The sequence below is a fragment of the Lates calcarifer genome, linkage group LG7_2 (genome assembly GCF_001640805.2).
Source record: "Lates calcarifer isolate ASB-BC8 linkage group LG7_2, TLL_Latcal_v3, whole genome shotgun sequence".
NCBI classification, from domain to species: Eukaryota; Metazoa; Chordata; class Actinopteri; family Centropomidae; genus Lates; species Lates calcarifer.
Window position 1 is genome coordinate 10,610,427 of NC_066854.1, and position 25,559 is coordinate 10,635,985.

At 39.6% G+C, this 25,559-nt stretch overlaps 1 protein-coding gene across 1 annotated transcript in view; it reads right to left on the reverse strand.

Moving 5' to 3' along the window:
- Positions 1 to 25,559, reverse strand: part of nalf1a (NALCN channel auxiliary factor 1a) — a 35,731-nt gene that overhangs the window by 4,892 nt on the left and 5,280 nt on the right. Inside the window, exon 2 of the mRNA XM_018701788.2 lies at positions 2,396 to 2,567. Within this exon, the coding sequence (XP_018557304.1) occupies positions 2,396 to 2,567 (172 nt within the window). The remainder of the gene's footprint in view (positions 1 to 2,395; positions 2,568 to 25,559) is intronic.

The window sequence follows — 25,559 nt, forward strand, 5'->3', positions numbered from 1 at the left end:
TGGATTTTTGGATAATCCAGCAAATTAAATATCTTACAAATAAAGACACTTCATCACAACAACACAAAAATGACAAAGGTTAAATAATGCTATAAAGCTGTAAGCATATATAATATATGACTGGTTAATTTAGTTCCAGTAAAAGGCAAATATCAGCCTGATAAATAAGCAAACTGATACAGTACTGATATAATCTAATACAGCCTCTCTACTGGAGAAATATTAGGATTTAACAGAAGCAGAGCATCTGAATGAACAGTTAAAAACAGCATCTGTTAATAACAACAATCTAATTTGCGTTAAACAGTTAAATTGCTGCACAGTGATTGTTAATTCATCAACACTGACTCCCCCTCCCCTTTTTGGACATCTTTCAGCTCAGTAGATGGATCACACCCACTAGACCTCAGGGTGTAGCTCTAATCACGACGTGGAGGACCAGACACAGTGACCCTCGGCTGAACTCAAATTAAAGTCCACAGCCACACAGGGGGTGACGCATCGCTGCATCAGTTGATGGCTGTGGAAGTCTTAAGTTGCCGGCGTGTAGAGGGAGTTGTCACTGCACTCGTCTGCGCAGGGAAAACTAGACTGCTGAGGGAAAGGCTCACTTTAGGTCTCACTAAACTCAGGCACAGCTGACGGATGAGAGCAGATCTAGGACAGGCTGATCTGACATGCATAAAGCTTAGTTCTAGACCAAAAACTTAGCAGGATTTAAAAAAAAAAAAACAAAAACCAAAACTCTTTATTTAAGGAAATTAGAGGTTCCCCTGAAGGTTGGTTTTGATGCACCTGTAAGGAAAACTGTACAAAAATTATTCAAGTGGGAATGGGGTGCTACTTTGACTTAAAAAACACTGAAACATTTTGGGGGCGAGTCAAAGCCCATGAGCAGTGAGTCCCCAGTTTGACTACCGGCTGACCAGACCATTTGCTGCATGTCATTCCGCTGCTCTCCTTCCCTGCATTTCCTGTCTATCTCCACTGTCACTATCTATTAAAAGACAAAAAAGCCCCAAAAAACAGTCAACCATATACAGATCATGGCAAGTCACAGTGACACCATAATCCACGCTGCTGCCCTCCAAAAAAGAAGAAATACATAACTGAACACAACTCTACTAGGAAAATGTTCTGTGGACAAACAACATGAAAACATCATCCCAATGGTGAAGTACAGTGGAGGAAGCATCATGATTTGAGGCTTTGCTGCCACTGGGCCTCAACATCTCAACACTGAGGGGAAAATGAATTCCCCAGTTTGTCGAGGATAACGTCAGGGTGCTGGGAGACGCAGCAGGACAATGACCCTAAACATCTACTACAGAATGATCAATGAAGAAAATCCACATTTGGGAGTCAGAGTCCAGACCTTAACCCGACAGAGATGCTGTGGAATGAGCTCAAAGCCATTCACACCAGAAATCCTAAGAACATGGCTGAGCTGAAGCAGATCTGTGGGAGGAACAGTCCAAACTTCCTCCTGAACGTTGTGCAGGTCTGATCCACAGTTACTGGAGTTAAGGTTACTGCTGCCAAAGGAGGTTTAACCAGTTATTAATTCCATGGGTTCACTTCCTTTTTCCACCAGCACTGAGAATGTTTAATGAGTGTGTTCATTAAAGACATGAAGGATTAGAAGTGTTTGTGTTACTGGCATCAGCACATTGTGTTTGTCTGTACTTGCGACTCAGATGAGAACCAGATCTCATTTTAGGTCCAATTAATGTAGAAAACCAGGTCATTCCACAGGTTTCACACACCTTCTTTTACCAGTATACACATTTCAGGTGAGTAGGTCACACTACATTGTTGCCATTACCCATTTCTGACCACTACTGATAATTCTTCTGTGGTCCCTTAACTCATTAATTCCCAGCACAGGTCAACCCAGTATCAACCAGAGCTCTTATTAGCCAGGAAATATGAAAACACCTGTATAGGGCTTTAAGCTGATGCTGTTATGTTGCTCATCTCCTCCAGATAACTTGTGTGTTGGCTTACAGCCAGAGTCTGGTCCTCTGAGGTAGAGTCCTTGGTGATTACTACTGTATAAACTGCTGTAAATATTGAGAGACAGGCCAAATTCAATTCATCAATGCATTGTTAAAATGTCCTTGCGTGAGCTCGGCTGTGCTCAAACTCACCACTAGATGTCATCAGAAAGCCTTTAGAAATACCTCTGTGTTTTCCTGGAGGAATACCATCCAGTCAATATGGAGACACACAATCTGGATGAATTAATACTGTGCACCCTTTTATAAAAAGCTATCCACCAACATTAATTAAATTAGGAGGTTTTCTCTGAGGAGGAAGCAAGGCCACGCAAACACCCACTCGTCTGCTGCTGTTGTAAACACAAAGTAATACTGGGCAGCGAGTCGGTACCAACCTGTGCAGATGAAGCTGGGGCTGCCGCCGTGGATCAGGTCGTCGTTATCGGGCAGGATGAACGGACAGCTCTGCTGGACCTCCAGGCAGTACTGGTGGCACGGTACCTTCTTCTGACAGGACTGCTGGGTGGTGGGGAAATACTGAGCACACAGCCAGGGCTTATAGGCCATCTGAGGAGGAGGAAGGGAAGAGAGGAGAAGATGACATAAATATATTCTGGTTCATGATCCAGTTGAGGTTTGGTGAAAGTTATTTAACTCTGCTGGGTCTTAGGCCACCCTCTGTTAATAGTGGAGTACATTGTTTTTTATACAAGAAACAGAACATCTGCTCAGTGGCTATAAGTATATATAAGTAATAACCAGTATATTTAAACCTAAGGCTGAGCTATAGGACCAAAAATGTTATCACAACAAAAATCCATATTTGTCGATATCAATAATTGTCACGATTAAGATCGAATCATTATTTCTTTGTAGTTTAAAGGCTGATTTTTGCTCCTGATTGAACGTTAAAGAAACCAGATGGTTAGTTGTTGTTTTAACCTATTGTTTATGGTCATAACTTGACAACACCTATATAATTATATATGATTTCACATCGCAAAATTGCAAATTATTTTTGTTGTTTTTATCGCCCAGCCCCATTTAAACTACTGAGCATCAGACACAAACGCTTTTCTAAAATAAATACCCTGCACTTGATGCATTAATGAAAGCTCAGTAAATATTAGCCGAGGCTATTCTGTTAGCAGAGCCACTGGGATGTTGGATCAATCCTACTGCAGAGAATTAACTAACAGAGAGCAAACCAAGCCAAATACGGCGTGATGATTTCCTTATTCTTCATTATTCATATCCCATAGATAGTAATGATAAGCTGCTGCAGCAGATAAGAGATGTAGAATGTTTACAATAACTTTGACAGCAAGAAAGGTTAAAGGCACTAACACCAGACCAGGATACAGCTAACAAATATTTTTTATTATTGATTATTGATCATTTGATTGATCAGTTTACAATATGTCACACACTGTGAAAAATGTCCATCATCATTTACTAGAGGCCAAAGCGACATCTTCAAATAGCTTGTTTTGTCTGACCAACAGCCCAAAACCAAAAAATATTTCAGCATATAAGACAAAGAAAAGCAGCAAATCATTATCATTTGCTTTTTGCTTGACTAAAATGATTACTTAATTATTAAAATAACGGCTGATTAAATTTCTGTCAATCAGTGAATCTTTTAATTTATGTTCTGCTCTACACAGCTATGGAATATCAAAACTCCAAGAAGGATTTTTTTCTTTTAATTTAGTTCCTCATGTTTGTCCAGGTGATAACAATGTCATTCAAACTAAGTGGCAACAAATAACCTCACCAAATTCAAGTCTCTGTCCTCCTCCAAGTTAAATTTGCTGTGTTTCACTGGGAGAAGGGTGTAATACAAAATGCACAGACTTATGTGCATAAGGAGACAGATGGTGACATGTAATAGCCAAAGCCTCGGGCTTGGGAAGCTTAGCAAAACAAAATGAACCAAGGGCAAACCACAGTCTGGATTCATTCTCATTTTTAGCTATTCCTTCATGTGCTTTTTACTGGGATTAACACTGGAGAAGGGAAATTACAGCAAAGAGCACAGACAATCCATCATATAGAGACTGTAATCGGATTTGTTTCGAACCCTCTCCTGCTGCCAAAATCTCTAACCTGGTGAGATGAAAGGTCAGCAGAACTTCTGATGAATCCATGTGACTTTAGCTACAAGGACTGGCCTGCTTGTAAATGGACAGTGTGACGTTAGCGGTAGCTTTACAGCATAAAATGCCTTACAGGGGAACTGTGAACATTTGCCGCAGTAGATGACAGTAATGAGTACTTTTAGTTCACTGTGTAACTTTGCAAATTTTGTTTTTTGACATTAACATAACATTTCTTATCTAAATTAGGTTATTAAAGAACTGTGAACTCTGCAACATTGCCACATCACTAGCATAGCTAAAAAGATGGTTCAGCTTTTTTACAATCAGCGCTATGAGCTAAACACTAACATCAGCATGCTAACATGCTCAGTCTGGTTAGGGCAAAGCGGTTTTATGTGAATGACACCAGCCATTTGGACTGCTTTCGTCACAGTGGCTCCTATCAGTCGATATGTCTCTGATGGCAGCACAGCACGTCACCTATTGTCTTGCAGAAGTCAGCGAGAGGTACAAGGAAAAGATCTGTCCATTAAATAAGAGAAGAAATGTGGGGCTATTAAGTGATGAAAGGTGTTAAGAGAGTAATTTGTGACTATGTGACACACTTAGGTGATAGAGGTACAACAGCCATTTCCAAGTCATGAATCACAGACAAAACAAACCATTAGTGGCAATCAGGTAATTACCAAGCAGGAGAATAATAAAATCCTCAACATTAACAGAGTTTTACACTTCAAAAATTATTTTTTCCAATGACATGATTGGATTGAAAGGGGAATTCCAACGATTTTACACATCAAAGTCTGTACAGGTGTTAGGAAATACTATTGTGATCAGTCAAAAGCAGGCCAAAAATACAAATACACAAATCTCTTACCTAAAATAACAAAAACCATTCAAACTTTGTCAAAACATTTTGTGTTCATATAGGACCATATAGGAAGATAATTCTGAAGTAAATTTTTAGGGCCTTTAAAATAATAATGTGAGAGATTATCATGGATACACATATTTTGTTGTTTGCATTGTTTGCTACATTTTTGTCACAGAATGGGGTCAACTTTTGCATTTCCTGTTTGTTGCTAAAAATTAGCCTTTAGCATATGCAATAATAGCCACCAACAGAGACGTCATCACAAACACAAAACCCAAGGAGAAGGATGTCACAGTAGAGAACACAGTGATCACACAGTTAATTATCCCCCTGTGTTTTTTAACTACAGGGGAACATCTATGGCTTGAAGATGGGATAGTTAACTGTCATTGTGGTTTTTAAAGTGTCATGGATGTTTCCTTAAATTACACCCAGCACCTCCACAAGGCTAAAAAGGTAAATCTTCTGCTCCTCCTCCACCCTCCTTTGCATTTTTAAATGCTGAGAAATCACACAGGGGTCTGATTTGTTTCCTGTTTAGACCGACATACAAAGATAACAAACACTGCACAGGCAATTATAATAATTATAATAATCTGATTATGGTGATGGTGATGAGAATGATAATGACGAGAACAACATGGACGCGAACGCTTTGTTAAATCAAATATATTCCAGACACCTATGACTTCATGTTGATACTGTATGTATGTGGAATATATTGTACTGAATGGGTTAAATCCTCCAGGAAATAAACACATCCTTCAAAGACAAAAAAAGGTCAACACTGTGGTTTTGATGGCAGATCTGTCTCCATTTTAATCCAGGTTATGCTCAAGGTTTTCTGTCGATGTTCTGTCATAATAAACATGTTCATTCAAGCCATAGCAACTACACCTTTTTGTATGTTCGAGGGTAATTTGGATAAATCACACTGACAGTTTAATTCCCATGATCCTAAGCCTTTAGCAGCAGTGTTCTCCCCATAGAGGGGCTCTACAGCTGAATGCGTGGGGCAGAAACTGGCTCAAGGCCAAGATAAAAATCACTCAGATCATTGACTACATGTATGTTTTAGGAGTTCGGGGTGTTCTGTCGAAGTTGGCAGTGTTAAATCCATGACTGAAGATTTTCAGCTTCCTGTCTGCACAAATGTCTGCTGCTTAATTCGCGATGATTTAGCATAAATTCTTGCCAGCGGTGAGATAATCTGTCTAGGGATGCCGCGGCTATCAAAAGAGAACCAAAACAATACAACCGCAGTCAGACAGGAAATCTGGGTCCTCCTGAAGATGTATGCTGGCAGTTGCCAAGGTAACGGCTTTTTCTGCTTTTCATTAGAGCTCAATGGGTACTGCCCCACTCTCTGTTGGTTTTCGGTTTGTGTGCACATGTTTAAGCGTGCATCCAGGTCTGTGTGTGTGCAAATGTGTGCGTGCGTGTGCTCAGCGTGAAAAGGGAAGCGCATGAGAGCAAATTGAGTTAGTCAGGAAGCAGGCCTGGAGTCTGATTTGATCAGTCTAATGTGTGATCAGTGTGAATGGGAACCTGGCACTCAAAAAGCCTCTGTCGCCATGCAGCTTAGTCTGCTTCAAACAATGTACTGAAGCCCAGACAGACACAGGAAAGACAACAAGCCGCTTCCACCAGGGCTTTATGCCTGTAGATGATTTCAGCCCAAGCCCGGACATTTGTACGCACAGTGGTTCACCCCCTTAAAAGTGCTATACCTGTCAACACTTGAAATCTTAAGTTTAATAGATGAAATCAAGGAGAGAGCGCTCCAGATGTTGTGGACATTTACAGTAACATGGAGCTGTAAAATACGCCAGTAAAACGTTCTCTCCCAGTGCTTACATGCAAATCTTTTGAAGCCTAAAAATAACATTTAAAAATTAAGATTCAAACGCTGACGCTCTGGCAGATAAGTGTCAGCAGCACTGGCATCTGAATTTCACCACAGTGATTACAATTATATAAGAAGCAGACTGTAGAACAAGCCATGGACTGCATCTTATTTTCTGTAGCACGCAGTCCTCATACTCTGGGGCCAGCTGCTACACCAGCCAGAACATACTGTTCAGAACTTTATTTAAAGAGCAGTTACAGCAACTCTCCTCGTTCCTTTACATTTTGTTCATTAACTTAAAATCATGACATCTCTTTTATGCCGACATCCTCTCTCCAGAGGCAGATTCAGAAACCTCAGGCTCCAGTGCAGATGCATCAAGGTGGTCTTAAGCACATGTGCAGTAAAATGTAAACTACTACGATACTGCAGCTACTATGTACACGATTTAAATATTCCACAGAGGGTTAAATTGTTTTTGGACACGTCAGTGAAAGCCGCATCTAGGCTTCAAGTATCTGGGTGGGCGCTTCCCATGGCAGTGATTGACTGACATCTGAGGCTGGGTTTGTAGGAGACACAATGTTAAAGGACAGCTCCGGTACAGCTGAACCTGGGCCTTATTTTCCTATGTTGTCAGGTGTAAATGATTGATCAGGTCAAAATCTTTGGAGCAGGTTCAGGATTGATCAAGACCACTACAAACAGCTGCTGCAATGTAATCCAACGGGCAGTTGTCCATGTAAAAGAACATCCACTAAAGTGCTTGTTTTTGCCACTGACAGACTCAGAGTCTGACAACATTATGGATAAGATTCTTACAGAGATAGAGCTTTTTATTAAAGAGTAAGATCCATTTTATTTCACCAGACATATCACTATATATCACTACCAGACTCCACTGACAAAAACAGTAATTTTACAGAGCAGAGCACAGGAGCTGCTGGAACACCACTGCCTCAGTCAGTTAGTTTGTGTTATTATATGGTACTTTTACTTATGTAAGGGATCTGAATACTTCTTCCACCACTGAAATACACACAAGGCAGCTGTTTTACACCGTTCTTATTCAAAATTGATTCTAAAGATCATTTACACCCAAAAACATGGGGGTATAAGGCCCAGGTTAAAACACCAGAGTTATCCTTTAACTCCCATGGTGTCCTATTGACTGGAGCACATCATTGACAAAATGAAATCAGAAACTCAAGGTCCTGTTCTGTTCAAGAAATAAGAAAATCTCACTTAAAATCCCATTGACATTGTTAACAAGGCTAATAAATAAAAATGAGTGTTTCTCATCAGTGAGTGGTGTGGCTGGCTTTGTATATTTATAGGATAGGTATGTTATATGTTTAAGCTTAACCTGACTCACAACATGGTGTAACATACGGAGACAGAGAGAGGGTTTGATTCACAGATGGATCCAAGCAACAGCTGTCAGCTTATGCCACAGTGCACCAATCAAATCACCAGCACTGACATCATCAGTCAGAGCAAAAAATTACAGATTCAACCAAAAAAAATACACAGGTCAAAACGACCACCATGGATTTCCGATAAACAAATAAAATGAATTCTAATTTCAGTTCAACTTTAATGCCTCCAGTTTGTGTTTCTGCTCGGCACATGAAATAATTGGCAGGTTGGAAAAATGTGCATCACACGCCCTCAGGGGGGGTTTTTCTGTCTGTGTGCTGTCATGTGCCATCAATCAATCTGATGTCGCAAAAACATTCTCAAACCAAATAGTGGAGCAACCATGTCTCAATGGGCAGTGTGTGTGTGTGTGTGTGTGTGTGGCAGCTGCACTTCATAATGTATTGTTCTCACAACCAGCAGGTAGCAAGCTGTAAAACATGTAACAGGATGAAGAGAATTACTGAGCTATTTTGCTGCTAAATGTGATATAAATTAGCAACTGCAGAGAAAGAGGAGTCATGTTTATGATGTAATGAAATGACCTCTGGTTAGTACTGAGATTTTCTCTCTGCCTGGCTTCAGGGGATCCACAGCTCAGCTCAGATGGATGTACACCCCCTCTGTGACTTCTGTGTTGTAAAACCGCTTCAGTTTTGGTCACTCCACCAGTTCACAGAAAGCAGCCGTCTCAGACTGACAGCTCCTGTAAAATCTGACATACAAAGCAGCTCCTTCTCTATTCTGCTTCGCCCGGGCGCAGGGCTTCCCCTCGTTATTCCCATTCACATGCCCGTCAGCCGACACAGAGAGGACTGTGGGAGAGCTTGTCCGCAGACAAGAGGAACCACTGAGCTGCAGAGACATTTAAGTGTTTCCTGAATATTCATTCAGCAGCAAAATCACGACTGCCACAAGGACGTGTCAAACGTCAAAGAACTATAAAAATGTAGCCAAATTTTCCTCCTAACACATGTTTAACATTTTCTACCAAAACTGACCCTGCAACACAACCTGGACTTTTAACCACAACTGGAACCAGACAAGGAACAGATGAACTGAAACAAGAAATATTTCCAAACAACACTACAACATAAAATCATAGAGAGATACAAAATAATCCTAAATGACTTTAATATCCTGCTGGCATTTAAAACAAAGTAATACATATTTTTTTATTTATCCTGTTAGATCATGAAATATTGGACAAAATGGTTGAATATTTACTGAGAATATTGTGAATAAATGCTTTAATAGTAATTAGAAGAACCTGGAGGCAGAAGGAAGCCAAGGTTTAGGCTAAGAACTAGTGGAGCAAATTAAAAGCATGGAGAAAATTGCATATATAATCTTGACTGTTTGGATGTATGGATTTGTATTTTCATACAGGTTTGTATGCATGTATAATTATGTATGTATGGTACATACAGTAATTACACATACACTGATGTATTTTCTGATGTATTATGTGTAAATGTGTATTGGATTTCTTCCATAAAAAAAGGGCACACTTTTCTAATAACAATAAAATCTTATTATAATAGACAGACATAATATGAAATGTGATGAAGTGGGGGTTACAAAATCAGCAATGACATAAATCAATGACAATCAATCAATGTTTACTTGCTAATTTTATCTGTTTGTTCCATTGCTTGATATTCTTTCCTTCCTATGATGTATTTTAATGTCAGGGGAGATTTTGAGATTGCTTGTTTGTCATGAATATGAATATTGATGTTGATTGCCTCTGATAAAAATTATCAGCTGGCTGGTGACTTCTTTAGCTAAATAATGAACACATTGTATCTTAAACCTGAAGTGCAGACCCAGGCTAGCTTCACCCTGTTTTCAGTCTTTATTCTAGGCTAAGAATATCCTCCAGATATCCTCCTTTAAGCTAAGCTAACAGATTGCCAGCTCTAGCTTCATATTTAGCGTACAGACATGAGTGTGGTATCAATGTTCTCATCTAATTCTTGTAAAGAAAGTGAATAAATGTTTTATTCCAACATGTCAAACTATATATTTTTAAAGAAGCTCTTCAGCTGAACACTAATGCTACAGTTCAAATTCAGGGTGTTATATGTCTCAGTTTGTGCACTAACTGTGTATATAGCTCCAAAGTACAGAACAATGTGCATATTTATGATAAGCTGTAATGAGGTCAAGTGTATGTACAGTAATGTAGCAAAACAAAACTATGAATTAAGCTAATAGCAGTCTATGTCTGAACTGTACTTCACAAATCAAGCTCCAAGTAAACTGTACTCGTAGGTTTGAGCTGCTGGGTATGTAAAAACTTTAACTCAACAAGGCGTGAAGTATCAACACTCTCTTTCTTCCCAGCAGGACGGTGTTGTCGCGCGCACACACACACACACAGCGGCTATAAAGTGGAATGACAGAGACAGCTATAAAAAGCATATGAGTCAGCTACAGAGTGAGATCCCAGTTAGAAGCTGAATGACACAGATCATTACCACTCACACAAATCATGGCGGCAGTAGAACAGGAAGCGGCTCTCACACTACCTGGGCTATTTTCAGCTGCGTTTCTTCGTTTGATGAGAGGCATTTTTTTTAGAACTGTAATGTACTGAGTGTGCAAAATGTTAGATCGGATTCTTGATACTGGAAACCCTTTCAAGGTGGAAATCAAGACAGGGTTGCTTGGGCTGCATGGAAGGACTAGGTGGTCCAAAAATGAAAGGAGCATTTTCACATACTACACACACAACATAAAAGAAACGCCATCAATCCTGACTAAATGTTGTTGACAGGACTTTGATGCACTCACAACTCAAATCTCAGCGGCCGCCTCGGGTCACTGACGCAAACCTCGGATAATCCAGCAGGACAGGGATGCAAACGGGTGTCTGTCTTCCTGCATTGATGTCCGCAATTACATCCCATTCCCTGGTGATGTAACGTATCCAGGCGCTGTACGTGCGCTTCTGGAAAACGACACTCTGAGGCAGGGCGGTCTCATCAAATTAGAAGGTTTGCAATTTCAGTGCAACCATCATTTGTACGTTCACTGTGTCATCTTCTACCAACAAAAGCTCTCTGGCAAAAGCAGTCATAGAGGGCTGTAGTGGAGGACTATGAATTGGACTGATCTTAAAAATGTTTTGGAAAGTCAGAAAAATCAGTTTAAGGTGTCATTTACTCATTTACTCAAAGTTTTTGTGTATGAATAGCGATGGCCTGAAGGTTCGTAACTGGAGGAGGAACTCCATCCAAGCTATAGTGCTCACTGAGTTGAAAGACGCTGCTGACACAGGCAGGCTGCCATTTGAGGATTTCTATACAGAAGTAGGCACAACAAGAGTGTGGAAAACATAAACACAAATTTGGTGTCATTTCACAAATCTATTGAAAGGTTCAGTGTTTATCAAAGATGGTTGTTTTCTCAATTTTAAGAAAGGCATTTACTAATGTTAGTAGATCATTAATATGATGATCTACTAACACTTATAGTCATAATCCTTCAGATTTTAATGGAATTTTAAAAAAAAACTATGTTTGATCATAGTTGTGGTTGGCATTTGTCCTGCAATATCCATTCATATATTTACATTTAGTAATTATCTGTCTGTATAATACTTTTCATTGTTCATTCACACTGGGTTACAATTGACTGCAGACACACGAGGGATTCACTGGAAACGATGTACTCCACATTGTAAAGTCCCAGCACATTAGTGTAAAACATAATTACATATGTTAATAGAGAGCATTCACAGAGCTCATACCTCTTGCACAAGCCTCTAATCCTTCTTTGTGATATTAAATATTCATATTAATGATCCGCTAACATTTGCAAATAAAAATCTACAAATGTGAGCGGCTTTGTGACAAAATAATGGTTTTCAAATATCATTACTCATAAACAAATGTCATACCACTAAACTTAAACACATTTAAAATTACTGGACAAATAAATACAACTCAACTTGATAAAATGCAACAAAGCACACATATTTTTAGACTTTTAACACCATACTTGCAAACACTATAATTTACTCACAAATCATCACTTTTGTAAATCGTGTTATTATATTGAAATATTTTTTTGTCACTATAGAAACTATTTTCTCTCCATACATCTACTACTATATAGACTATGCCAGTGTATTATACAGTATACCAGCCATATAATCTTTTCAAGATGACTGTTAAACATGTGTATTTGTGCTTCTAAACAAACATAAAGCACTTTCATAAGCTTATGAAACACATGTTTACCTGACCACTTTAACCCAGTGTCTGTGCAGCACACACACACACACACACACACATGTCAGGTTTAAATCACTAATCAGAACTTCTTGATTTGTGCAAAGTGTTATAAATAAACGTTCATAATGCAAAAACGCAAAAACACAAAAGCCATTTCAATTTCTCAGAAGCCTGCTCATCTGAAAGAACAATGTTTAAAGGTGAAAGCAGTAAACAGAGGCCTTGATTAGTGATCCATCAATCGTATTGACAGGCTTCCAGGGGCTTCCAGAAACGTTGAACCTTTTAACTGGAAATGCCCTACAGAGCAAGGCATTATGGGACGTTGGAGCGTGAGGTCTGACTGACATGATGCAGGAGATTTTTATGATCTCTGTCTTGTGCTTCAGCTCCTGATCCATGCGTAGACATGGAGGATTAGATCCACCAATCAGGACAGGAAGACATAGATTGCATGCATTTCCCTGAACTATGTTTTGTAGATTAGTTCTGAGAAAACATGATCATGAATGTGTATGGCAGGATTTGTTTCAGCCTGGTTTAGCACGCAGGTGCAGCAATGAATAGGTTAGATAAGTACAGGTAGATCTAAGATTTGGCTTGTGAAAATCCTGTCTGCTGTGGGAAACAAACCCAATTTAAAGTAGATACAAGGTTGTTTCCCAGGTTTTGTTTCATGTTGAGTAGATTAAGCCGTGCTCTGGTCACAGAATCCCTGTTGGCTCGGTGCCAGCTCTGCAGCTCTCTTCTCCAAAGGTTTAAAGAATTCATTTTCAGCTGGATCAGAGCTCGGGGAGGCTGCTGAATAGGTCAGCGTGGCTCTGCTTTCTCTATCGACGCAGAGCCTGCTGACTGCAGGAGGCTCGACCTAAGCCCGGGACATATTGACTGAAACCCTCCCCCTGAGATGTCGCTCCACAATAAACACACCCGGATAAATGCTGAGCGGGGGCTTTGACGCTTTGACACACAAGAACCAAAACAAACTGGACAGAACTCAGCTGCAACCCTCATGTTACACATTTTTCTAAGTGAGCAATCTTATTATCACACACATTCATCCTCAACACCAGTTCCTGAAGTCTTATTTACTTTCTGCTGAGAGTTAGATGAAGAGATTGATCACATTTACATATTTATGCAGTAACTATGGAGCTAGAGCTTAAAGTTGCTTAGCTTAGCATAAATACTTAAAGCAACGAAAAACAGTCAGCGTGGCTCTGTCAAAAGTTTAAAAAATACAGCTGGAGAGAAGTATTTTCAGTACATGACACCCAATAACACCCATTTATATTTCTATTAGTGTATGAGCTAAACAAATGAGATACAGCATGCTAATTAGCTAACTTTAGCAGTGCTGGGAGGGCAGATTTTTGAACTGCAGAAATAAGGCTAGCTGCTTCCCTGTTTATGCTAAGCTAGACTATCTCCTGGCTACAGTTTTATACTTCATGGTGGTGTAAATCTGATCATTTAACTGTATGAACTAAAGGGAAATAGCATATTTGCCTATGTCAAATTGTGTGGAAACTGTATAAGAGAAGTGCTGTGTCTCAATGTACATATAAACATGTCTGTGATGTTTTGAGACAGCCTTTAATAAATGAAACTATCCTTTAAGACAAAAAGAAATCAAAAGTTTTCCACATAAAAGGTCCTGCACGCCTTTGGTCCACACAATCTTCCTATTAGAAATAAATAGCTGAACTCAAACTGAATAAAAGTTAGACAAACCTGCTTTAACAGAAGCACTTGCAATTTGGAAAGACTGGAATTAAATGTAGATCTAACAGTCCTAAAAGCACTGCATAATTGTTACATCACTGTAGCATATCAAATGAAGATGGAATATTTTATATCACTTTACACATAGCTGTTCAGGGTATATTAGCTGAGCTGCCATATCACATCAGGACTGAGGAGAGCAATAACGTAAAGGCTTGGAACAGAGCTGAGAGGTAACTTTTTGGTGGTATAAAAATGTTTCATCATAGATATTGAAACATTTCCAGTCACAGCAGCTTTGCATCAACCTGCTGAAGATAAACAGCAGCAGGTTGATGCAGATCTGCTTTAATCTACAACAGCATGGATTCATTTTGGAAGACTTACATGAGGAAAATCACTTCTGAAACCATAAGGAACATTTCAGACACTTTCAGCTACTTATCTATTTTTGGTCATCAAAGTTTTGTTGATGTTAAACAGATTTAGCCACTAAGCTTTGATTTGTCCATAAATATCTTGAAGACAAAAACAGCACCAGGTCCACACAGAACATGAGGATACACATTCTTATCTTGAGATGTGGTCCTACATTTGGGAGCAGGTTGATATTAAAGGTGACCCTTTACAATTTGGTGTCCACAGAAAATAACAGGCAATGAATGACGTCACATATGGTCACTTTTCAAGGTAAATACTGCAAATGACAATCATTATCAGCCAAGTGTTGGCAGTAATGACAGTGAGTGAATGAGGAGGAGTGATCGGCCCGAGGGGGCAGAGCTATCACCATATAGATTTATTATCGTGAAGGGGAGTGAACATGTGAAAGGTCAGTGTGTGAGTGATGGAGGACAGATAACTGCGGTGAAGACTGCAATCCTTACGTAACACTGTCAGTGTGAACAGTCTCCTCAGTCACTGCCTAAGAAAGGTCTATTCAAGAGACAGGAAAAGGAAATTTTAAAATAATAGTGTATATACATCAAGACATTACTAAATGTAAAAAAGGTGATATCTGGAATCATTTAGGTGATTTTAAGTCTTCAATTAAATGTCCATGTGTATTGGAATGAATTTCAACTGTATCTCAACGCTATAATGTTTTAAAAGTGACACTGCTGATGAAAATGGGAACAAACCAAGTTCCACAACTGGGTAGCTTCGTTAGAAGAGTCAACATTCATGTTAGCAGCTCTGTGGGTCTGTGTGTGGCACAGTAGGGCTAAATGGAAATGCTAACAGAGCAATATGCTAACATCCTATAGATATAATATATAGGTATAATTTTTACCACGTTCACCATTTGTTAGCACGCTAACACAGTGAGAAAAACAGAGATTGTCTTCATGTAGGATCCTATCACTCATACTGAAAGGGTGATAGAGAAAAGAGGTTTTAGTATCATATACATGTCATTCCAATGTCACTGCAAATAATAAGGATGGTATATGTGGATGAAAATAAATCTAGGATAATACTGATGTTTGGACAGTGGATTAGGAAATGTATATCCAATTTGGTTCTAATGTTTTTTCTCTTCTTTTGTAACATATATTTAAATTGTTACAAATAAAAAGGGACATTCTATTGTTTAGCTGGTTTATAACAGGCTGTGTCTAAAATCACCCCCTTGTTCAGCCGTTCACTAACTAATCATCATCATCTTGGGTCATTACTGACAGCTGTGGAGCTGCTCGGTGGTATTTTCCTTATTTACACAATGTAGGCCATTGCGAGAGACAGGAGGACGAGAGATGGTTGGTCTCAGAAGCACTAACAAATTACATTAGCTTAGCTTTAGCTAACACATTTCAGAGTTCACGAACAAGTTACACTGTTCAAAGCTGCATCAATCAAGCTGAACTCAATTTGCAGCTTAAACAGGATTGGTCCTGTCAGCATACACCTTCCATCACCTACTGAAAAACATGCTTTGTGACGCTTTGTTGTTTATTCTTGACATGTGGATGTTTTATAGGTGACAGCATTATACAGTAAGTACAATTTTCCTCCTACCCAGACTATAAATGTGTTCGATTAACATGAAAAATGAATAAATAAAGCTACTGTACATCATCTGAGGCCATTCTTTGTGTTGTTGGTATAGGACGTTAAATATGTGGCAGGTTGCGTTCCTATGTCATTTATTTTCCAAAAAGCTCTAAGAGAAGGAAAAACACCCATAGTGTACCACTAACTTTGACAGACACCGCTTCAGTGAAAGGAACAAGGGGAAGTCGCGCCAATAATTCACACAAGGTATCATAGAGCTAGGATTAACAGAGATTCCTCAAATTAAAATTTTGGCCCACTGGTTGTGCTGCAGGAAAAGTCAGGAGTCTAAAAGCAACAGAGCTTAGACATGAAACCCAGTGGTATGTTATACTTCTGAAATACAACCACAGCTATCCAAGAATGTGAGGTTAATATACAAGGACAAAACACAAGTTAAACAGCCAAGAGGCCTCTCATCCCACCCACACTGGCCTGACATTAGCTCCTGCAGTGATACACCCCCTCCTCCTGTCGTCTCTGCAGTCAACATCACGGCCTTGAAAACTAAACTCCTCGTATCTCCGGGACATATTAAGGCAGTTGTTGAGTGTGAAAAAACATCATTAAGAAACGAGATAAAGCCCAGCAATGAGCGTTCCCATTTAACATCTACTGTTGTAACAGAGCTGAGCGCAGCTGAGGAGATGGGAGAGGGGCTCTCGGCGTGACAGTGGTGCAGCTCCTCAAAGCTCGGCAGAGCAGCTCTCAACTCAGGTGCCCACTTGGCAGATCAGATGTGAGGATTTGGAGGGGAGGTCACGCAGGAACATCAGGACTGTGGGCGTACCAGGTGGCTCTGATAATTGTTTGACATCCTCTGTCTCTTCTCTGCTGAGACTAAATGGAGCAGCTCTCTTAGACAGATCACTGCTGACCACAGAAACAGCATTTCTTTATATCCAATTTTTCAAATTCTATTTCTGTTAAGGTTAGAGCAAGTGGTGGTTGTGGCAAATAAACTGTAGTTAAAGTATAATTGGGGATGGCAACTAAAACGTTTAACACACTTAGACAATCTTTGATGCTTGCCTCAATTATCAAGTCATCAAACCCTGAGTGTGAAATTGCAAAAGCAGTCCACATGTAATGCACAATTAGTGAATGGATACTGCCCTCATGTCCACTATTACTAACTACTGGGGTAAAAAAGAAGATGTTTGAGTAAAAATAAGGCAACTCCAGTATAGGCACATGCAGCTAAAACACATCTGCACAGTTTATTATCCAGAGAATTGGCTCCAATCACAATATGGACAATAAATTAAAAGATGCTGCTTCTGGTCAGCATACCATATCAAATTAAATAAACTACTGTCAGTCCCTTCTGTTACTGGCATGGAGAATATTAAATCACGGTGAGGAAAAGGATTTGGGCATACATTTGTCTGCAGATTCAATTACCTAACATTGAGATTACCTATCAAATTGTGTAAAGTATAAAATTATACAGATGAAAATCCTTTTAAGAACACATGTAACTCCACTGAACAGAAAATGAGCTTGATCCTAACTCAAACAAATGCTTCACAAGCTAGCCAGTGCCCAAGTTTCTATTGCAGTTTACATTCTCTTTAAATAAAATCACCACACGAGGTAGTGCATCTTTAAAACCTTATAAAAAAGTCCTCTGATCCTCTGTGTTAATGTTAGCAAATGCAGGGTATTTTCTGACTTATTTTCTGTCATAGAATAAAATATGAAAATGTATTGGGCTTATATCAACCATTTAACCAAAAACCCCATTCAGAAAACTCACTGACTTTGGGAAAAGTGCACCACTGTCCTGCACCACTCTATGTATATGAGAATTTGGGGGAAATATACTTGTATAGTACATAGTATAGTTCTTTTGGTGAGGCAAGTCATCAATTACATCTAGGCCATGACTGCACCAGGTGTCAATTAGTGTTTGACGCCATCGGGAAAACACATATATGGAATATGGAGTTACTGACGACATGACAGTGCTTAATGCAGTTGACATATGATGCCTGTGGACATTCACGGAAGACCAGACAGTCTTCCATTTTATCAAACATGTGTCACACCAGGACCCCTGGATCCTGGTGAGCGTGTCTTTAAATGTAATCTCCACAAACAGCTGTTTAAATCACACAAATATATGTTGTGAAGATATTAACAGTGTCTATAATGACTGATCAGTGCTGCCAGCATCACTAGGTGGTTTCTGGTGTCACTGTAGGCAGATCCCCCCCCCCACTCTCTGTAGCAAGTGGGCAACTCAATAAAATCAATAAATCATTACACAAAAGCAATTCTGACTTCCTCCTGCTGAGCCTCCATGAGAACTATTTTTGTCCAGTAAATGTCTGCTGACAGTCAGCCTGGTGAAAACACTTTGGCCGGCGGTGTCCTTTCAGCACATCAGGAGCTGCTGCTGACAGACAGAGACGGCTGAGCAGAAGTCAAAGTCAGTGTGGCCTGAACGTTTCAGTCCCGCTCACACACAGCTCATGTCTGTTTTACTGAGGTGGATTCCCAGTCTCAATCAGCGGGCCAGATCAGGTCTATTGTAACAGCCATAAATCTAAGCGTCTGTTCTCTTAGAAGGAACTAACTTCAAGCATTTTACAGCCACCTTAGCCAACAGTCTACAGGGGGTGTGTTTTTCATCCTTCAATTATGGTTTTGGGTGGAATTTCACTTTAATGTGTTACTGCGGCATATAAACCTCTTACTGCCTCTCACTGCTCACTTTGGCTGCAGTGAGCAGTATTTGATATCTGAAGCATCTCCTTTGTCTTCTAAATTACAACAAAAGCAGGATGTTTGATTACTTTCTCCTTTATCGTTTTTTGTTTTTTTTTGCAAGGGGTACTTCTGTCTTTGGGCGGCATGCCACAGACAGAGAGGGATTTCTGTTCACAGGCAACAACACTCAAGGGCAATATCACTCTTACATCTTATCTTAACAAGAATATAATTATATTTTCTCCACACACCACTGATGTTTAAGACTACACAAAGACTTACTGGGTCGTATCATTCTTACAAAAAGACCAGTTTAACATGGATTATTTTCCAGTTAAGTTACACTGTTTGATATGGAATGATATTTCAAACACATATGAAGGTTCTGGTTTTGGTTCAATATTCCAATATTGCAGAGTCTCACACGAAAGGACGCAGCAAAACCTCCTTTTTTTCTACAAGGAAGAGGAATGACATTCATATCCTTTTGTTACTGTGTGTTATAACACTGTGGTCTAACTAGAATAAATACCATTATAAAACCTTGTTTTGTTTGGATGTATTTAGATCTCTGCTGCAGACTCGCTTTCTGTACCTCTACTTGTTCTTTTTGTTTTCAGTGTTTTCTGTGTTTAAACAGCTTCACCATGACATAAAAGTTTAAAAATATCATATTGGAGGAATGATGTATCAACACTTTAAATTACATTATTGGTAGAAGAGTGATGTAACAATTAAAGGTCAAATTACAGTGATGTCTGGATGTATCTAAAACACCATCAAGTACTCTGTGTGTGTGTGTGTGTGTGTGTGTGTGTGTGTGTGTGTGTGTGTGTGTGCAGAACCTGATGTATCTTATTCCTCTGTGCCATACAGCTCCATTGTTGTCTACAGACTATTAAAAACACATCAGTGAGCCTCATTGTCGCATTGGGTGACATGTGCCTTCATTACCATGAACACACACTGTAATTTATTTTGACTCAGTCTCACATAAAACGTGCTGCTGCCAGAAATACGATCATTAGAGCACCAAATGCGGATTAATCCGCAGCTGAAAATAGTCCCCAACAAATGCACCTGTATTCCTGCTTGAGTAACATTAGCTAAAAGCTACAGTGACCATTTTGTAAAACAAAATTACCGAGGCTTTTTTAAAATGAAACTATATATTTATAGGGAAGATTTATGTCTCCAGCAGAACTCAGAAGAAATTAATGGACTGCCATGTTTGGATACCTGTTCGTCCAGGTAAATAAATTCCACCTCCAAACACATTTTCCAAACCTTTCCAAAGCCTAGAGAGAAACAAAGTTTACACAGGGAGGGAAAAACAACTTGCTGCTGACATGGCTAAAAAAAAACTGGTCACAGCAGTTTCTAAAACTGCAAAATTTGAAGAAGAAATCAGTTCATGTTCAACTTAAGTGAAGTCTGAATGTAAGCTCTCACTGTGACAATAGCAAACATTCATACATCACTAAGCTCTCAACAAATATTGTAAAAATAAGACAATTTGCTGCTCACTGTTCTGCTGACTTTTCTTTATTACTGTCATCTTTCTGTCTATTTTTTCTCTGTCTCATATCAGGCAGGAAACACTTCAGAGCAGAGAAGGAAGATGATGTAAATCAGCACTGGAGCAAGATAATCCTGAAAATATGAATGAAAGCTGTTGATTTTTATCAGTCATAATATACTGCATTGCTGCAGACAGTACACATGAGTTAAATAGGTTTTACAGTATCCTACAGGGATGCGTTTTAATAAACTAAAAACATTATATAATCCTGTAAATCATAAATTGACAACCTATTCCATAAGACAGCAGCACACACCATGCAACAGGCAATTTAATGGAAGAGACTGTATATGGAGGATGTGTTTTTTTCTGAGGAAATAGTGCTGTTAGGGAAACAGTCTCACTCTCATAAACAAAACTCATAGCCAGTGACTGACAATTCATTTAACAGGACAAACATCATCCTCAATCATCCTAATGGGCCACACGGAGCTTAACAGAGATTCAAACATAACCTTTTACCTAGTCCACTGTATACATGCAGACCTGGTTTGAAAAGGCTTTTTAAAAAGGGCACGGAGAGAGAGAGGAACCTTACTGGGGAATAAGGGAAAGGCTGGATAATCCCATTAGTGCCGAGTGGTGGGGAATTTAGATGTGATCGTCTGAAGGCAGCACGCAGGATATTTGGGCTACCTAGTCATCAGTTTTCATATCTTGACACCACCAGCTGTGGATAGTGCTGCTGAGCTGCCCCCTAAGCAAGGACACAAAACCTCCACCCTGCTCCAAAAAAGCTTTCTCTACATTAGCTAAACAATAAAATGCAATATAGCACACAGACACTGGGATATGCATTCAGGCTTATATCTGCCCCCGTAAAAATAATCCAGTCAAATACCTATGCAGACAACAGGACTGTTAGACTAATTGATGTCATGCCCATAAATGAATGGAGTATTAGTCTGACCCTTAGGTGTTTCACAGGGAAAAAAACATCCTGCTTGCAACATCTTCATTTTCTGACAATTATGAAGCCAACATAATGAATGTTTTTATAATTAAATTTTGGTTGTTCCATTATTGTCTAAACAGAAGAACAGCTTGGCAACTAAATGGAATTCATCTCAAGGGAGGGTTTTTAAAGAACATGTCATTATAGCACATCTGTGCGTCTTCTGTTTTCTAATCTTTAGACAGTAGCCACATGTGTTCAAGTGTTTTGTCTTTAAACACAAAGTAAATCTGATTTTAAAACCCCTGGCTTTGTATGTTAGGTATTTCTCTATAACATGAAGTATTTTCAAAGTATAAAAAAAGTCCTCTTTAGGTTTACATAATGAGTTTTACCTTCATAAAAATTCATCATCATCATTATCATCAGACTCTGATTGTTGCTAAATTCTGATTGGTGTGCATAAGTAGTGACATCACCTTGTCCAGCACAGCCTGGCTCAGTTTACACCAATCAGAAAAGCTGAGAAAAAACATTCAGAAATCTCTCACATGGAGCACCTTAAAGTCTTTAGATTTTGACAGAACATTTTGTGTCAACATAGCCTCAAATCACTTGGAATAAGAAGGAATAAGATATATATGACACTGAAAGACCCTTTTTCTGAATAAGTGTTGCCCACATCATCTCACTCATTTAATATGAAATCATCAATAGAAAGAGCATCTTGGTTTAATAACCATTATTTCAGTCTGGACTGCAGTGTGGACTGAACGACAGTGCCATCCCTAGAGCCATACCGAAAGCTTGGGTAAAAATCAAACAGCTCATTAGATAACTGGTGTTATAGTGGATCTGGGATCTGTCCAATGGTGTAACCAAAGCACAATTAAGTCTAGTTTCCTTTCTCACACGCTGCCGAACGGCTTCTCTGCAAATTTAGATAAAATGCTTGCACAATTTTTCTGACAGGGCAAAGAGTTAGAACGAAAATAGGCCAAGGAAGGTGGTCTGGGAGCCCCAAACATACTGCATGGCTATAGTAACGGACAGCACAACTGAGGCATGTATACATGCATGCATGTATACCTATATGATAAACACAGCTACTCTGAGTATGCGCCTTTTACCCCCTTTTCTGTGAGGCAGTGTCATACCTATTCGTTTGTATTCTTAACAGAATGGGTACAGTTTGGTTTAAGTTTGGTTGTTAAATATAAGAACATCTGTTTAAAAAAAAAAAAAATCTTGTTTCCTAAATGGAACCATTCCCACAAGCAGAGATGATGTAGCTATGATTAACTTCATCCTTGATTGACAGTGTTACTGTATGTCAGAGAAATTACTGCACATGTCATTTATAATGGAAATGCCACAGAGGTTAAATGAGGCCTATTAATTGGGTAACCCACTTTAACCCGTTCTGCCTGCTGTGGTTTCCCTCCCTCCTCCAGCCCGGCTGTTATCTCATGTGATCTGATCTGCTCTCAGTGCAGCGCTCCACTGTTAAAACAATATGGAAGCACTGCCGTGCTCTGCAACAGCTAGCCTCCCCTCTCCCCTCCTCCTGCCTCATTAGCATGCTGCTCAGGGATCTGCCCATTCATAAAAGAGCTGTCGTAGAGTGGGCCAGGCTTCTTGAAGGGACAAAACCCTCTCCAAGGTCAGCATCCACAACCGCTGCAGGAAGACACAATGGCGGAAGTCACATGTGAACGCTTCCGTGTGCCACTCTTGTGTGACCTGGACAACCTATAACAATGCAAAGCACTGCAACAATCTTTGTTCATTAATGCACAGCTACAGCGGCACCTGCATGTGAGCCACTTCCACTCAATCACTGCTGGTTTGATGCATACACACAGAACTCTGCAACACAAAGAATACATCTGTGAGCCTAATCAAAAATACACTGATACACTGCAAAACAACACTGATACGCATGGATCTGGTCCCTTCTCTGATGAAAGGATATCAGGTATTGTCCCTCTGATGTGACAGATATGTTGCTGTTTGACTGCATATTTAGGGCTGTCTTTGAAATACTAAACTGAGTACAACATTTGATCACACTAGGTTTTTTAGGCCAATGCTGGTTTTAATATTTGACAGAAACACACAAAGATTTTTGATAAGAGGAGTGTCTGAATCGGCTTGCACTGTCATTTACGTTAATGGCTAGTTAGCCGTCTTCCACTGACAAACCATGGCATTAGCTAGCTTCGTGGTTAACTAATTTAGCAACGGATAAACTACAAGCATGTGTTTTATCACAATTGCTAACAAGCTCTTCAGTTGAGGTGCAAGACTTATTACAGTTGATTAAATGAATTAGTTGATAAACAGATATCAGTTTATTACCAGTCATACAAGCAAAAATGTCAAACATTTGCTGATTCCTGCTTCCCAAAAAGCAATGATTTTTAGACTTTTTATTTTATTTTATTATTGTGAACTGAATATCTTTGGGTTCTGGACTGTTAATTGGACAAAATATTTTATCTAAACACAGCATCTATGACCTCTGGATAATTGTGATGGGCATTTTCTGGCAATTGCAATTTTTGTTTTATTTTAATTGAAATTAACACCTAACACTTAAGAGCTCACAGCCAGTCTTAAGCATTGCAGTGCTCGGAGCTAAATGCTAAAGTATGCTAACGTGGTCACAATGACAATGCTAACATACAAATGTCTAACAGGTGTAATGCTGAGCATGTTCTCTGTTTTAGCTTTGCATGCCATTTAAGCCCTTACTGCTGACCCCATAAGCCTACCCCTAAACCCTTGCTCTATCATCATCATCATCAGCAGCAGCAAACCATCTCTCCTTAATGTTTCAACATCTCTTCACAGTAGAAGTCTATGGGGACTAAACAACGTTAAATGACACACAAAAAAAATTTTAATGCTTAGACGAAACATGCAAAATGGCCTTAAAAGTGGTGTGCCATTTATACGACATGCATACAATATTTATACCCATGATGTGACGTAGGAGATTTCCTTCAAAAGGACATATAACCCGAGGAGAAAATGCATTACTTGACAAAGCTCCATCAGTGTTGAGGTTGTGTTTCAGGACCCCCCATCTGAGAACTGATATCCTTGTTGTCACACATCATTTACCGCAGAATTACATAACTGTCCACATTATAGGCCGGGAGATAACAGAAGAAGAGAGTGTAACTTAAACACCGGTCTCTTTCTAAACTGTACATCCCCTCCTCTAAAACACACACACACACACACACACACACTCCCACGTCTTATGGCTCAATCAAACAGGTTCAGATAGAGACATGATGTCTTCACTGAGCTCAGGCGCTGCCCTATTTTGGTTGGAGGAGCTGCCCACTATCAAATGAAGGACAAGTGAACGAGGAGGGTTCGGTGCAAATCAATAGGGATCAACCTCTTGGTAATGCTGCCACCCATCCCTCCAGCTCAAAAAGAGCTCAGATCAATGCAGATGTGTGTGGTTGACAAGGATCTAAAGAGGGAGGACGCTGTGGACGCTGTCCTCCTTTCCACTTGCACACAACACCGGCTAAGATTAGACATTCAATTGGACCTGGAGGGTGGGGGGAGGAGACAGATTTGTGCACAGACTTGTCAGGGACTGTGTTTTGAAATTATTTGATATCATAGTAGTGATGTAGTAGTAAAAGCAGGACAAGAAGTAGCAGGAATGGTTGCAGCAGAAGTAAGGGGTTTAGTAGGAGAAGCAGACGGTTTTACAGTTCCAGACACATTCGTGATTACTTGGTCAGGTGCTGAGAGGTCTGTCTTTCAAATTCACAAATGAGTGAAATTACCATAGAGGAACAACTGCGCAGACACCTGTGCAGCCAGATTCCTTATTCTTGTCATGCAATTTCCAGTGTTTTTGTGAAAAACTGCAGATATTTTTGTCTCGTGCTGTGATCGTGTCAGGTGGGAACTGGGACGTTGCAAAATGAAGAGCCCTTGAACTCATCATTTCAGGTGGGAAACCCTGATGTTTCTCTGAAGTCACACTTCTGACACATAATTCAGTGAATATAACATCATCACAAAGCCAAGATTAATTCTAAGAGGAGCCCCAGTGCAAAAGTGA